General features: G+C 35.5%; 1 protein-coding gene across 2 annotated transcripts in view; it reads right to left on the bottom strand.

Annotated features, from left to right (window-relative positions):
- Nucleotides 1-6,899: 6,899 nt before the first annotated feature.
- DARS (aspartyl-tRNA synthetase) overlaps nt 6,900-17,461 on the bottom strand; it is a 74,182-nt gene continuing 63,620 nt past the window's right edge. For both annotated transcript variants that reach the window (XM_006834574.1, XM_006834575.1), the window contains 6 exons: nt 15,235-15,381; nt 13,824-13,866; nt 11,299-11,379; nt 9,608-9,719; nt 9,369-9,440; nt 6,900-6,992 (listed from right to left, as the gene is read on the bottom strand). In XM_006834574.1, the coding sequence (XP_006834637.1) occupies nt 6,901-6,992; nt 9,369-9,440; nt 9,608-9,719; nt 11,299-11,379; nt 13,824-13,866; nt 15,235-15,381 (547 nt within the window). In that variant the 3' untranslated portion in view covers nt 6,900. The remainder of the gene's footprint in view (nt 6,993-9,368; nt 9,441-9,607; nt 9,720-11,298; nt 11,380-13,823; nt 13,867-15,234; nt 15,382-17,461) is intronic.

The raw sequence follows: 17,461 nt of genomic DNA, 5'->3' as shown, positions 1-17,461 counted from the left end.
GTGTGTTCCTCTCTTGATGGTCCTAGGGTCCTCTGTTTCTGGACTGTAAGATTAATCACTCCCCTTTTTTTGGTTACAAAACTTCTACCTTTACATTTGTGACAGTCGCAATTAGTCATGATAACAGTTATTCACTACTGAATCTTACGAATCTTATCTACATAAACATTTTTATAGAAAATATTTCAGAGACAAATAGGTTTACGGTGAATTGGTTCTCAACAGGGTTAAATAGGATATGAATATGATAGCAAAGATGTCAGTTTGAGGACTAAAGTGCACCTGACCCAAGCCATGATATTTTCAGTTGCCTCATATGCATGTGCACGTTGGACAATAAATAAGGAAGACCACAGAAGAGTGGATTCATTTGAGTTATGGTGTTGGAGGAGAATATTGAAAGTCCTAAGGACTTTACGAATCGGGCTGTGAACCTTAAGGCCAGTGGTTCGAAACTACCAGCCGCTCTGCGGGAGAAAGATGAGGCTTTCTACTCCCGTAAGGATTTACACCCTCGGAAACCCTGTACAGGGTCGCTATGGGTCGGAACCGACTCAACGGCACTTAACAAGGACTGCCAGAAGAACAAACAAATCTTTGTTGGGAGAAGTACAAGAACGCTCCTTAAAAGTCAGAATGGCCAGACTTCATCTCATACTTGGGACATATTGTCAGGAGGGACCAGTCCCTGGAGAAGGACATCATGCTTGGTAAAGTGGAGAGTCAGTGAAAAAGAGAAAGATCCACAATAAGATGGATTGAAACAGTGGCAGCAGCAATGGGTTCAAGTGTGACGTCAATTGTGAGGATGGTGCAGGACTGGGCAGTTTTTGTTCTATTCTATATGAGCATAAGTTTGTTATGAATCAAGTAGACTCGAAGGCACTTAACAATAACAACACTTTTCTTATTAAGTGCATAGGTGGCACAGACAGGTAAAGTACTCAACTAATAGCTGAAAGGTAAGTGGATCACACCCACTCAGAGACACCTTGGAAGACAGGCCTGTGGCAATCTGCTCCTGAAAGGTCATATTCTTGAAAATCCTATAGAGCAGTTCAACATTATCAGGTCTCCATGAGTCTACAATAACTGACATCCACAATGAACAATAACAATGAATGACAATTAACAATAACAGTGCTATGTTCTTGTTAATAATCTGTTTTTTCTTTTGTATTCTTCAACACCATAACTCAAATACATCAATTCTTCTACAGTCTTCCTTATTCACTGTCCAACTTTCGCATGCATATGAGGTTATTTAAAATACCATGACTTGGGTCAGGCACCCTTTAGTCCTCAAACTGACATCTTTGCTCTTGAACATTTTAAAGAGGTCTTGTGCAACAGATTTGTCTAATATGTCGTTTGATTTCTTGACTGCTGCTTCCATGAATATTGATGGTTGATCCCAGCAAAATGAAGTCTTTGACAACTTCAATCTTTTCTCCATTGATATGGATGTTGTTTCTTGGTCCAGTGGTAAGGATTTTTGTTTTCTTTACATTGAGATTCAATTCATGCTGAAAGCTGTTGTTCGACCGGAACAAGTCCACTGAATAGTTTAAAATTAGAAAAGGTGTATGCAGGGTTGTATCCTTTACCATATTTACTCAATCTGTATGATGAGCAAATAATCCGAGAAGCTGGGTTATATGAAGAAAAACGTAACATCAGGAGTAGGGAAATACTCTTTAACAACCTACAATAGGCAAACAACCTTGCTTGCTGAAAGTGAAGAGGACTTAAAATACTTAGTGATGAAGATCAAAGACCACAGCCTGTTTTTTCATTTTCATTGATGATCTTTATAATTCTGTATTTTACATTTAGGTGTTTAATCTACATTGAGTTCATTTTCATGTATGGTTTTGTTTTATTCTGTAAATGGATTTCCATTTTTACCAGCACCATTTGTGGAAGAGACTATCTCTTCCCCATGTAATGTGTTTTGGCCTTTTGATGAAGGTCACCTGACTATAGGTGGATGATTTACTGCTGGATTGTCAGTTATGTACCACTGACTGATGTGTCTCTTATTGTGTCAGTATTAGGCTGCTTTGACTACTGTGATTGTGTAGTAGGTTTTGAGATCAGGAAGTGAGAGGCTTTGCTTTTCGTTTTTAGTAATGCTTTGCTTATCTGAGACCTTTTTCCATATAAAGTTAGTGATCAGTTTTTCTATCTCTTTAAAGCATGAAGTAGAAATCTGGGTTTTGGAATTGCATTTTATCTATAGATTTTGTTAGGTAATGTTAACCCTTGCACAATGTTAAGTCTTCCTATTCATGATCATAGTATATTCTTCCAGTTTTGTAGGTCTCTTCTGGTGTTTTGTAGTACTCTTTTGTTTTCTTTGTATAGGTCTTTTGTTTCCCTGGTTGCATTTATTCCTAAATATTTAATGTTTTGTGTGACTTATTATAAATGATATTGTTTTCCTGATTTCCTTTTCTCTGATGGCTATTGATTTAGAATTTTCTTTTAGTGATGTCTTTGCCAAGTTTTGACATTAGGGTTATGCTAGCTACATAAAATGAACTTGAGACTTTTCCATTCTTTTCTACATTCTGAAATAGTGTGTAGAGACTTGGTGGCAGTTCTCTCAGTGTTTGATAGAATTTATTAGTAAAGCCATCTGTGCCCAGACTTTTTTATTAGGGATTTTTTTAAATGACTTCATCATTTTAATTTTTTTCTTTATTGTATGTCCAAGTTTTTTACTTCAGTAGGTGTTAATTTAGATAAGTCATGTTTCTAGAAATTTGCTAATTTCTTCTGGATTTTCAAATTTGTTGGAGTACAAGTCTTCATAGTATTCAATCATTATCCCTTTTATTTCCTTTGATTCTGTTGTGATGTGTCACCCATATCATTTCTTATTTGCATATTCTTTCTTTTCTTTTTAGATTTGCCAATGACTTGTTAATTTTATTCTCTCAAAGAACCAACTTATTTTCTTGTTCTTTTTCTGTTTTCAATTTTTTTTTTACTAGGTATTGAGAATATAGTTTATTTTTATTTATTTTCATTTGTGCAAAACTCACTTTTTTTCCTTAAATGTTTTATTGTGAATTATGTGATAGTTTACATGGGAGAATATTAATTTTACATTCATTCTCTTGTATATCGTCTCAATGCATCATTAACCAACCAAAGGGTATACCCTGCAATCCTTCGCCCCCCACATCCCCCCAGGTCTTCAGCACAAAGTTGCTTTCCCTCTCTGGATCTAAAGTCTCCAGCTGACCCATGGCTCCACTTCATCATCTCTGCCTCCATTTCAGGCATCACTGCTTCTCTGGGTAGGGTCCCGCTCTCCGCTCTTCTCCCTTGATGGTCCTAGGGACCTCCGCTCCTAGACTGAAAAGTTAATTACTTCCCTCCTTGCTATAAAACATCTACCTTTACATTTCCAACCCTCACAATCAGTCCTGATAACAATTATTCACTGTTGTATCACAAGAGACCCGTCTGCATTTCATTGCACCAGCCCCGCCTAGACAGATTGGATATTACTCACTGGAGAGTCTACCTTCCTCCAGGCCCTCTGGATCTAGGTTTCCTCTTGAAAGCTTGTAAGCCAGTCACTTCTTACCTTTGTAGCCCCCCAGTTTGGGTAGCTAATGTCCAAGTTGCCCATCCCTGTATACTCTGTGTGTCAAGGGGGTGGGAATGATTCTTGCTGTAAGGATTTATTCCCTCTTTTGAGCTACTGCTTCCTTAGGTTGTAGGTCAAGTTTATCAAATTGTATGAGAATACTTTTTTTTCCCCTCTTCTTTTTACTTCTGGTTGAGCTCTGATCATCCAGTCACTGAAGTCAGGATAAGTGGGTATTATCTGCCAAGTGTGGGTGTTCTTATGCATATGCCCTCTTTTATTATCAGCTGGACACTTCACTCTCCACTCAAGTCCTCTGTGGCTATGTCACTGACTCTGGGCCCAAGAGTCCCCAGGTCTTGCCACACTGCTGGCTAACCAGGTCTTCACCCGGGTTCACAGAAGTCTATTGAATATTGTAGGGCTTAGCTCACCACTTCATTGCTGTTTGTCCCTCACTTCGCCTTATCGGTGACGCGCATGGTCACCAATCAGAGCATGTATTTATGCTCTAACCTTTATTTCTTCTTGTGGTTGTAGGTTTACTTTGCTGCTCTTTTTCTAATTTTTGGAGGTGTTGGGTTAAAGTGTTGGTTTTGGTTCTGAATTCTTTTTGGATTAATGCTACAAATTGACCTCTAAGCACTGCTTGTGTCCCAAAGGTTTTGGTATATTGTGTTTTTGTTCTTGTTTCATTCAAGAAAATTAATACATTTTTTCTTCTATTACCCAGTAACTTTAACTCTTTATCAAGAAATAATAAAGATTAGCGCATTCAATTTCCATGTATTTGATTTTCCCCTTTCACTTTCCTGTTGTTCATTTCTATCTGTATAGTGTTGTGATCTGAGAAGATGCTTTATAGTATTTTTTAAAAAAGTTTTTGTGACTTGAGTGAAGGTTTAGAAGCAGATCATCAGTTTTACATTCAACAAATCATATACTTTGCTTCATTACAATGATTGCAATCCCTCCACATACCATCTGTTAACATCTTTAACTATTGCATTCCTTTATGTCTTCTGCTACTTTCATCTTACCTCTGCCAACTTTCTTGTTGTATATTGCCTGCCCTGCCACCCATGTTAACATGAGTCTACAAAAACTGACATCCACAATGAACAACAATGAACAATACCAGCACTATGTTCTTATTATTCTTTTTTCTTTCGTATTCTCCAACACAGCTCATGACGGGGTGGGAGAGGCATGTGACGCTGAGTTTCTGGCCCTAGATGGAGTTCCTATGGGCCTAGGTGCTGTCTATGTTTAGGGTTACCCAATCTGTGGAGACCCTTAAGGTGCTGGTGTGTTAGGACTAGAGGCCAGCTGATGAGTATTCCTGCGGTTCTGTAGGTCTGGAGCAGATTCCACCTGGATCTCAGTGCCAAGACAGCACTGCTTGCACCCCCCTTACAACCATGCAGTTCTAAATTGCTGGTGGTGGCCGGCCACTCTCACACTGCTGGTCTCCAAGGAACTTCGGGAAGAAGAAATCCCACCCTTTCTATCGGCCATGTGAATCCATGCCAACAGGCCCCCACCTGTCTTCCTAGCTACTCACAAAAGTTGAAGATAGCCACACTGTGTCTGACTGGCAATGTGTTTGCTCACCAGCCAGTCTCCTTTCACCATTCCTGTTCAACCTCTCCTCCCAGTAAGTATTCAATCCATTTTTCTGACTTTTCCTTTTGAATCTCAGGCTTCCAGGACTGACATCTGTCATTTGACCTCCTACATTTTTGTTTTAGGGGCGCTGTGTAGTGTGTCTGCCTAGCCTGCCATTTTTGAGTCTCAATTTTCATAAACTTCTTAAGTGCTGTTGAGTCAATTTTGACTCACAGTGACCCTGCATAGGGTTTCTGAGGAGCTGCTGGTGGGTATGAACTGCTGACCATGTGGTTAGCAGTCCAGTGCTAACTAACCACACTTCTAGATGGGAAAAAACCTAATGTTCTTTCTAGTTTTAAAAAAAGGGCAGAGGTTTATGCTCCAGGGGTAGCTTCCTACCTTTTTATGTTTCTGCCTGTTGTTCATAATTAAAAATAAACATTCTGTGCACTGCCCTTGAGTCTATCCTGGCACACAGCACCTTATAAGACAAAGCAGAACTACTCCGTAGGGTTGCAGAGGTTGTAAATCTTTCTTCTGGAACAGCTGGTGGGTTTGAACTACCAATTTTGTGGTTAGCAACTCAAAGCTTAAAATATGACACAACTTATATATAAATACTCTAGATAAGATGTTTATAATGCTTTGTTTTGTTAAGTGCTATGGAGTTGGTTCTGACTCATAGCGATCCTATATAGGGTTTCCGAGGAGCGACTGGTGGGTTTGAACTGCTGATCTTGTGGTTAGCAGTCTAGTGCTGATCCTATAGAGCCACACCAGGACTCCGTCTGATTATGCTTACACAGAAATTTCTTTTTGGTGGAGAAGATGGACGTGCTTTTTTATGACATACACTAAGTAAATACCAGTTAAAAACAAAACAGAAAATCTTGCAATATTTTTAACCCATGGGAAATAAACTTTGATACCCAACCCTTGCCTTCAGTTTTAAGACTGTCCATTTACATTGATCTGAACTTAAATTTTGATGTGGATATACATTAAAAAAGACATGTTTTTAAACATTTATTTAAACCAGTTATTTTTCTTTTTCTAAATTATAAATACCAAGAAGCAGTTATAAAATCAGACTGCCATGAAATTATACCAAGACAAAGCATAATTAATTTAAAAATTTTATTGAAACTCTGATTTAGAATATAATAATCTAATGCAATATTATATTGAATATTACCTGCTTTATGTATAGACTTCTGGGCATAATTTCTAAGAATGGATACTTTCTGTCTAATTCTCCATTACAAGCCAATTCCATATTCACAAACGTCTCTGGTACTTCTCCAACAGTTCTTTTATCAATCAATATTATCATAATTTAAAAAACATTTCACATACTGAAAATTTAAGACATCAATTTTGTGGTCATTTAAGATAGGAAAGAAAAAATTGCATAATCTAAACTGTTTTAAGATTGTTGTTAACATTTATTATGGTAATGGAATATGAAATTTCAACAAATCCATATGAATTTCTCATTACAATATTCAAGCATTTCCTACTGAAGCATGTCCAATGTTAAACAAATCTTTCTTTTAAATTAGCCTATACTGAATTAATAAGGAAAAAAACCCATTGTGGCACTTTAGATAAGAAATTTATTCTATTGCATATTTTAAGGGCCTAAGGTAAAGCCTGATCAAAAGCAGGTCAATGGAAAGCTTTTTTTAAGGAGTGAGTCGCTTAGGATCACGAGGGAACATCGAGGTTTGACGGACATTGTGTAATCCCAAAAACAGCATAGTCACTCGTTCCAACCCTGGGGAAAATAAAATTATCATTAATTCCTTTTCTGAAAACCTCTAAGGGTCTTACTTATTTAGAACAACCAATATAACATTATTGCTTAACAAAATATTTTCTTTGTGATGAACGAAAGTGACTTCTGTGATCTTGAGTCTACTCGAAATCAAATGTTTTCGGTATCAATTCAGAAACAGAGATTATATTGCATGTAGGAAAGAAAGAAATGGGAGACACAGTGAAAATGAACTATAAATATATAAAATTCTAAGTAAATGTCTAAAGTTTATGATTTAAACTATACAAAGCAAAACTACTTTAAAAACTATGTTTTCAAATGATACCAAATTCTAAAATGAATGTAATAAACTTCCAAGGAAGTTTGTAATACATTTCTGATACTTCCTGTAATAAACTTCCAAGAAAGTTTATAAATGAAAGTATTAGAAATTTATTTCATTATACTTACATATTACAGGTTGACCCTTAACATAAAAGATCATAAGAGTAAATGTTTTGAGTGTAGAAAACAGACTGAGTTAGAACAAGCATCATTTAAGAAGCAGATCAGAACTACTGAAAAATTTTGTATGTAACAAAGACTAACATCTCACATAAAGAAGGTAAGGTCACACAATATTTTGTAAAGCAATAAATTCTAATTCTAAAGACTGCTATTGCTCACCAAAAAGTATCTACAGATACAAACTTGAACCCTGTTATATTATAGTAATGTACTTTAAGACTACTGTTAAAAAATAATTTATCTTCTTCTTAAAACTTAATTAACAAGGAGAGACAGAAAACAAAAGAAAATCAAAGACACAAGAAAACAGTTAGTCCAAAGGACGAATGGACCTTGTGAACCCGTCTCCATAACCTGAGAACAGAAGAACTAGATGGTGCCCAGCTACTACTGATGCCACTCTGAAAGTCCTACATAGAATGGGAGGAAAACGTGGAACAAAACACAAAAAACATGAAAAAAAAAAAAAAAAACACCCTAGCTTAATTTCAGCTAAATGACAGACATGCCTATGTGGAGAACACCAAAGGCGTACACTTAGAACAATCAACCATATGAGAGATCAAAAGGGCAGCAGCATTTGCCGAAGGATTAAGGTCAGATGGCAGGAAAGGATAAGAAAGAAGGACTAATGTAAACAGTAACAGAAAACAGAGTGCTGTTATACTGTGGGGATTATAATCAATGTCACGTGTATGAATGGTTGAAAGGAAAACCAATTTGCGTTGTAAACATTCACTGAAATCACACACACACACACAAAAGGTAGCATTTTGAAATGTGTCCCCCTAAAACAAGCATGCAAAACCAAGTTATAATCATTCAAGCTTCCTTATTCATAAGGTCAATCACAAAAGTTAGGAAATAAGCAAGTAAAACGTTTTTACTGAGTTAAGAGAAAATAGCCCTAAATTTCTCATTAAAATTTTAAGTTATATATTCAGTGTAGCCTTGTTTATAATAACAAAAGGTTGGCAACAAAGCCATGTTCACCAATAGGAAGCGGGCTATCAAAATTATGGAGTACCCTTTTCAATGGATTCTACATAGCAATAAAAAAAGAATGAAAAGTTATTTAGGTATTGTAACTGTTTCATTTGAAATTCTGTATATTTATATATATTAGAGTTGATCCTCATTAGTTACAGATACTATATTTGCAAATCCTATTTGTTAAAAATACTCTTGGTTATGGTCAGTCTTAAATATGTGTCAGTGTAGAGAAGCAAAATAAAATCCCAGCTGAGGCTGAACAGACAGGCTAGGTTTCCCTAATTCATATTCGTAGGGACCTACAGAACCTAACTACAGAAGAGTGACTCTATTTATTTACCAAAATCCAAAACAATCCTATATATCCAGAATTCTTTTTAATATTCTTTGATATGCACACTCTTGTCAAGAGTTCAGATGGTCAAACATTTCCTCATTTAAAATTACTTGTACTCTTGAAGTGGCCATAGATGTCAATCAAATATTAGTTGAACTAATTCAAGGGAGAGCTTTAATTTGGGCTAATCTGAATGAGCCCAAGGATACAGAGAAAAATGATAATTTATAAGACATTTTATTTCTAAATTCTTATGAGAAAAAGCAACGGCTAGAATTTTATTACATTAAGTTAGTTATTCATTTTCTTTCTTTTTTTTTAGTTACTCATTTTATCTCTTGTATATATTGTTCCTTGGGAAAAAATTTCACTTTTACAAATTCTTTAAGTTGTATTGTACTTACCATTTATGACCTTATTTGTAAGCATTAGCAATATACAATATTTACTTTTTAAATTCTAATGTTTAATGTTATCTTGTCAAATGAATCTAAGGTTGGAAACTAGTATGACATGATATTAAAAAAAAATATTACCAATCCCTCCACCGGCATGAGGAGGTGCTCCAAAGCGGAAAGAATCGATGTAAGCCTTAATTTTCTCTAAATCTAAAACAAATAAATAAACATGTTACCTGGAGAAACTGTTGAATTGGTATATGTTTTGCTGTGTATATATATTAAACAAGAAAAAAATTTAAATTATTTAAAAAAATTGTTTCTGAAGTCTTTAGGTTTTTTTAGACTACTCTCCTAAATATATTGAAGCTATTTACCAATTCCATGATGTACGGCTCTCTCTGTTAGCAGTTGAGGGTCATGGATTCTTTGAGCTCCCGACAATATTTCCTCCCCTCTCATAAACATATCATAAGAGTTAGACTGTTTCTGTAGGAAACACAAAACAAACATCACTACTCTTCATGTGGCTACCATCCAGTTAAATGAAGGTGGGAAAAAATTACTTTGCATTAAGATCAACTCCATTTTCTCCTACAATTAATGATGTAACCTGTTTCAAAGAACCTACTGTTCTATATTGAGGGCTATGCCATAAAGTCTCACTTCTGGGATGTTATACCCCCCCTCCCTCCATAATAAATCAGAGTACTATAGATAACTTCTAGGAAGTGGTGCTAGTCCTTATTTCACATTTTATCTGAAATGCTTTCAATGTGGACTTTTTGGGGTCATTTTTGGACCTTAAGTTATTAACAAATGTTAGTTATTTTTAGATTAAACATTTCTTAAAGGAAAGTAAACTGAAAATTAATGTTCCCTAAGGAGCTCTGGTAGCATAGTGGTTGCGAATCTGGCTGCGAACCACAAGGTTGGCAGTTAGAAACTACCAGCTGTTCCTCAGGAGAAAGATGAGGCTTTCTGCTCCCGTAAAGATTTACAGCCTTGGAAACCCTGTACAGGGTCGCTATGAGTCGGAACCGACTCCACGGCACATAACAACAATAATCTATTCCCTATCAAGTGTCTGATAACAGCAGTTCTAACTTATTCCCGTATCCCAAAAAATATCCGTTGCCCTCAAGTCACTTCTAACTCATAGAGAATGTATAGGACAGAGGAGAAAGACCATAGAATTTCCAAGGCTGTACTCTTTACTGAGGAGTCCTGATGTGGCGCTGTGGGCTAATGCATCAGACTGCAAAGTCATTTGAACTGCAAGGTCAGTGGTTCAAACTTACCAGTTACTCCTTGGAAACCCTATACAGGGTTGCTATGGGTCAGAATTGACTCAAAGGAACTTAACAACACCACCAATCTCTACTGAAGCAGAGTGCCACATCTTTTTCCCACAGAGTAGCTGATGGGTTCAAACCACTGACCTTTTGGTTAGTAGTCGAGCACTTAACTACTGTGCCACCAGGACTCCTTTCCAATAGTGGTTTATATAAAAGGTTGTTCCTGGACCGAAAGTCTCAGCATTACTTGGGAACTTATTAGAAATGCAAATTCTCAGGCCTCATATGAGCCAGACTTACAGTATTAGAAACTCTGGGGGTACTGCCTAGCAATTTACATTTTTACAAGTCCTTCAAATGATGTTGATGCACACTAAAGTTAGGGAACCGCTGTAGCGGAAAACAGCAAAAAGCAACAAGACATCACTTAAATGATTAACTTCTAGGGCCGAATGTGACTTCCCAAGTCAAGGTCAATGATATAATTATATGCTACTAATGTTTGCTTATGTGATCCCCTCCCCTGATAATAAGAGATTGAAAACTGACAATGAAAATGATTTTTAATATAGGTATTCAGGACAAATTTGCTAGAATATTCAAATTTCACAGTATCATTTTGATCCGTTACAAGCAGAAAACAGTAATAATATGTATAACAATGTGTTCACTGAAACTATGAATTAATATCATTATTCCATTATAAATTTGATAAATTGACAAAGTTTTTCTTTTCTCCTAAACATGCTATTTAAAACCATATTACTTACAATATTTCTTGGGTCAGGCATGGTATAGAAAGGTCGTACAGCCAAGGGATACTTATCAAGTATATAAAAATCTGTATCATACTAGAAAAATAATAAATGCAATTAAAATACATGTTTTTAAAAAGTCAACAATTTAGTAATTATTTTTCTTGTATTTTTTAATATATAATTTTTTGTTCTTCAAAACTACTGTTAATCACACTGTATATGAAAGGAGCTCTGGTAGCGTAGTGGTACGAATCAGGCTGCAGGCCGCAAGGTCAGCAATTCCAAACTACCCGCTGTTCTGCGGGAGAAAGAGGAGGCTTTCTGCTCCCGTAAAGATTTACAGCCTCAGAAACCCTGTACAGGGTTGCTATGAATTAGAACCGACTTCACGGCACACAACAACAAAATACAAGGACGAGTCACAAATTATCCACACTCCATTTACATTTAGACACCTGTCTGAGGGCAACACTGAGTGAATGTGCAGGTGAAAGGATTCTGGCAAACAGATGAGTGACAGTAGCAAATCATTTGCAAATCAGCCACGGCTATGCCTATAAAATCATCCACAGGGTTTCTAAAAGTTTGTGCAAGGTGGACACCAAAACAACTCACGGAAGAGCATAAACAGAAGCTTTTGAATACCTGCAAACAAAATTTGGACTGATACTTGAAACAAAGTAAAAGTTTCTTAAAAAAAAAAAAAAAAAAATTGTTACTGGTGACGAGACATGAACTCATTCATGACTATGATGAGCCTGAGACTACACAGCAGAGGATGGAATGCAAACATCTTTAATCACTGACCAAGAAAAAGTTCAAACACATCAGATGGAAAATTGATGCTTACAGTTTTCTGGGATTCTCAAGGGCTAATATTGGAAAGCTATCTGGAAAAAGGTTGAACAATCAAGTGCTCATTACGGTGAGATGCTCACTGAAGAGCTGAAGCCTAAATTTCACATTAAATGTACAGGCTTGCTATCCAAGGGTGTTGTGATCTTGACAATGCACCTGTGCCCACACTGTTGACATTCTGCAAACACTTTGTTTTGAGGTGTTAAACATCCTTTCTATAGTCCTCATCTTGCTCCATCAGACTTTCACCTGTTTCATCCCCTGAAAGCAGCTTTTTGAGGATGGCGATTTACCTCTGATGAAGAAATGAAGACAGCAGTGCATTCATGGCTCACAGCTCGGACTAAAACATTTTTTTAATAAAGGAATATGAAAGCTTATTGACAGATGGACAAAGTACTGAAAAGCAAGGAAATTATGTTGAAAAATGATGTGTCTTTTTAAAATGTTGAGTAAAATAAATTCTACAGCCAGAGTGTGGAAAAATTTTGACTCACCCTCGTAAAATTGATTAATTATCCTGTTTTAAAAAAAGATATAACATGTATGCTACAGCATCTGTCAGGATTTATGAATTCTTCTAGTACTTAATTTTCAAGAGCTGTTTACTATTCATTCATAGTGTAAAAATTCATTTTCCTGTTTCTTTTGACATGTAATCCTTTTCTAACATCTCCCCCATTATATATTATGCAAAACATCTTTAATTCTTGTTTTTTTCCCCTTTGCTATTCTGGGTCATTAATTTTTAAAAAGCATTTTAACACTGTTTTGTTCAATTATTTCAAATTTCTTTGGGTTCATTTAACTAAACTTACATTAAAATGTATGTTATTTTGGGAAGACTTGGACATTTTATACAATATTCATCACCAAAAAGTATGCCGTATTTTCCCAATAATTAGTTGTTCTTAGATATCTAAAAAAAGTTTGGCAGTTTTTTACAATGAAAGCTACAACTGAAATGATGTTAGCATAAAATTGTAACTTTTATTAGACCATAATGTGACCTCATTTAAATAACATTTCAACGGATTTTGACTTTAAACATTTTTGCTAAAATTGGAGATTGCAGAGAATGTCAACAGCTGACAGACTGGAATTGGTCATACTGAAACAGCATGTTTATGGTTATAATGTCAGTACTGTACAATTCCAGAAATATCCGAGTTCCCCAGTCAGTTCAACAGTTTTGAGTGCAACCAGCAGGAGGAGCCCAAGAACTGTTTTCATTACACAATTTCTAAAAAAAAAAAAGGCCACACTAAGACTGGTTTTTACCTTTACCTTTTCTGGAGTTTTAGAAAATACAATAGAAAAGTAGCTTTCACATCAAAGGAAAAAAGGAAGCACATTCTTTTCTTCCCCAGTATGCTAGGAGACAGTTTCTAAATAGCTTCCAATCATTTTGAAATCCTTTCTAAATAATCTGACAGAGATTATCACTTTTATTGACGACATCTTAATATAAACAGTACATGATGGGCGGGGCCTGTCTATATAATTTTCAATATTCTAGGTAGCCCCCTGCCCACTTAAAAAAGAAATACCCAACTTTGGCTTTTATTTATCCAGGAATCATACCGTACTAGAAAGATTATTTCCCTCTGTGACAGTTATGTAGCACCAGGACACATTTCAGATTTAGAAGAAATTCCGCGTGTACAAAAAAGTCCTACCTTTTCTTTTACCAAACGACCCAAAAGTTTTTCATTTGGTGTACTGGAAAAGAAACACAAAATCAGGTGTTTGATAATCAAACAGTAACTTAAAACAGTTATAAGCTAACTTTATAACGTAACACCTCTAAATTCTCAAAGAATAAAAGATTTAGCCTGAACAGTTGTCTATCCCCTTGCCTTATTAAAAAAACAACAATTGCTGTTGAAAACCAATAGGTGCTGTTCAATAACATTCCACTAAAAACTATAAACAGAATTTAGCAATTCAATGATTTAGAAGTAATCAAGAATGTAATGGTTTTCCACAATAACATAAAAGTTTACACTAGTCTTGCCATTGAATTATTTTCCATTTTAAGATGATTTCCTCTTGTTTGTTATTCTTTATGTTGTTGTTATGTGTCGTGGAGTAGGTTCCGTCTCACAGCGATCCTGTACAGGGTTTCTGAAGCTATAAATCTTTACAGGAGCAGAAAGCTTCATCTTTCTCCTGAGGTACAGCTGGTAGTTTCGAACTGCTGACCTTGTGGTTCACAATCCGATTTGTAACCACTATGCTACCGGAGCTCCTTTATTCTTTATGGAGGGGTTTATAAAATAAAAGTCAGTATTTTCAAGTCTCTAAAACGGTGGCTACAAATGATAAGCACTGGACTGAGAACCACAAGGTCCATAGTTTGAGCCCACCAGCAACTCCCAGGGAGAAGGATGAGGCTTTCTTGCTCCCTTAAAGATTTTTAAGCCTCAGGAATCCTACACAGGGTTACTATGACTTGACAGCACTTAACAACAAAATGTGAAAGTGCTTATACAAACACATTAAATTTCTATAGTCAAGTGTTAACTAATGTTAGCTTCTCTTTGTATTTAAGAGCAATTACCAAATTACTGCACCTATATTCTCTCTTGTACCCCTGTGTACTGCTATAATGCTTTAAATAAAACATTGCAATTTTGGAACCTCTGAATAAAACTTAAGTAGACAACATGTTTTAATCTTTACTAAATTATATAGTTATGTTTCAAAATGATATATTGTATGAACCAAATTTAGATAATCCATTATTTTTAGATGGTGAAACCACAGTAAAAAAAAAAATCCTTATACTCTTTAAAGGGTTGTAAATTTGAGGGGAAAAAATGAAAACTTACATTTACAATGAAACTTACTTAAGTTTAGGCAAACAACATTAAACTTAATAATATTTTATTTAAACAAAACAAAGCATCACTTTATATCCTAAAATTACTAAAAGGGATGTTTATTATCTGGGTGAAAAAAACCCACTCCTCCTCCCCTCCCCCCAAAACCCAAAAACCACCCAAATTATTATTCATTAACATAGTAATTCTTTCACACCTTAAACTTACATTACTAAAGTTTAAAAAAAAATTCACAAAGACAAACCTCAGATCTTCTTCATCGCCCATTTCAATTCCAGCTTCCCTAAGCATAGCCAATGCTTCACAATACTCTAGTCTTAAAGTTGGCTCCAAGAACTTGAATGGTTCACATGGGAATTGTTTATTCACCGTTTGAATTTCAGTCTGAAACCTATTTGCACAGTGATTTTATTAGTTAATAAAAATACATGAGATAAACGTTTCCCCCACAAGAGGTCACTCTGGCAGTATGAAAACTCATTCTTTGAATCAGAAAAATCATTCTTTGAACCAAGAAAAGTGTTATCAAGAAATTATTTAAGTTAAATAAAATTTAAATACTTAAAGTGTTTAACACCATTTCATAATCTCAGGTTGTTTGTCAGCACAGTAGAATTTAAAAAGTTAAAACTTTCTTCATAATTCAATTCTGATAACATGGCTGAACTTCTGGTGTGGCGTTGTAGGATCAGACTGGACTGTGAATCACAAGGCTGGCAGTTCAACCTCACCAGCAGCTCCTCAGAAACCCTATACAGGGGTTGCTATGAGTTGGAACCTACTCGATGGCACTTACCAACAACAACAACATGGTTGGCATCCTGGTGTGGTGCTGTAGGATAAACACTGGACCACAAGGTAGGGCTGAATCACAAGGTTGGTGGTTCAAACTCACCAGCTGCTCCTCGGAAGCCCTGTACAGGGTAGCTATGAATTGGAACTGACTCCATGGCACTTAACAACAACAAGGTTAAGAAATATAAAATACACATTTTATGAAGCATTAAACATCTGACTTGTACTCCCTTAACAGCACTTGTTACCAACAAGGGAGACTAAATTAATGAGCATCTGTCTTATCACCCCCATTCTCAGTCTACTGTAAATTGGTTTAGGTGAGTGCCTATTTCTTTCCCATCTTGATAATCCCTATAATATAGTGCTTACCCAATACACAACAGGTGTAACACAAATGTTTGCTGCAGAATTTAATTTCTGCTGTGGATGATATTAAGATTTTAAAAGTATGTATTTGCTAAATTATTTATAGATAAATCACAGGTGAAGCTGCTTCAAATAAGGGGTGGGAAAACAGGAAGAACAAAATTAGCCATGGGTTGACAGCAGTTGAAACTGAAATTCTAAACGGAATGCATGGAAGTTCATTAAAGTAATCTACTTTCATATGTGTTTTGAAACTTTCCACAGTTAATAGTAAAATATATACTTACATTCCGTGAAAACAATGGAAATTAAAATACTATCATTTCTTGAATGGCCTTAAAAGACTATCTGGGGGTGCAAGAAATCTTAAGCTATTGATTTATTCAAATGTTAATACTAGAAGGGCTAAGAAGACCCCAATGATTGATTTTTAAATTTTTTGATTTGGGTATTAACCTTCATTAATGGCAATCAATGATAATTTAAGAACCTATCAATACTTTATTATGTAAATGTATATATACTTTTGAAGAAGTAAATCATGATTAATATGAGAAACATGACAAAAGAGAGGTAATCCAATTTACAAATAACATTTTTTTGTGTTATTTGTAAATTAACTTAAAAATTTTTAAGTTGCTCATAAAATATAGAAAGATGATTTTGTTTTTAAATTGCCACCTTAAAGTTACTGCCGAAGTCCAGTGATAATGATGTCAGTCTGTAATTCTAAGTGATCTGGTTAACCCTAAAAGCCCAATTCACACTTGGTTTACTATTATAAAAACTAAAGTGGAAAACTGTCTTCATTATTAAATAAAAGAGCTACCAATATTAAAATAAATGGGCTTTAGAAAAACTTTCCTGAATTCTAAATATGAAAAGAAAATGAGAAAAGCTCTATTCCTTCATCATAATTTCAAAGCATACTTTGGTTTTTAAGGAAACTCCATTAGCTGTTCATTGTTCCATGGACTATTTGATTAAAAGTTGCTAGAAATAGACAACACCAAAATGTTTGACAGGACAGATTTAATTAAAAAAAAAAAAAAAAAAAGCTGTTTACTATGATTAAAGTTACAATGTAATATAGAGGATGCCAGGAAATATGGTGCTTATGTTACAATATTTTTACATAACATCGATTAATTTCTGGGTTTTTGAAATTAGCCATCCATCTTGCAATGGGGTTTTGTTGTTGTTGTTGTCAGGTGCCATCGAGTCGGAACCGACTCATAGCGACCCCTTGCACAGCAGAACGAAACAATGTTCGATCCTGGGCCAACCTCACCACCGCTGCCACCCCC

The sequence above is a fragment of the Chrysochloris asiatica genome, unplaced genomic scaffold, assembly GCF_000296735.1.
Source record: "Chrysochloris asiatica unplaced genomic scaffold, ChrAsi1.0 scaffold00012, whole genome shotgun sequence".
Lineage (NCBI taxonomy): Eukaryota > Metazoa > Chordata > Mammalia > Afrosoricida > Chrysochloridae > Chrysochloris > Chrysochloris asiatica.
This window is presented reverse-complemented; position numbering and strand designations above follow the sequence as displayed.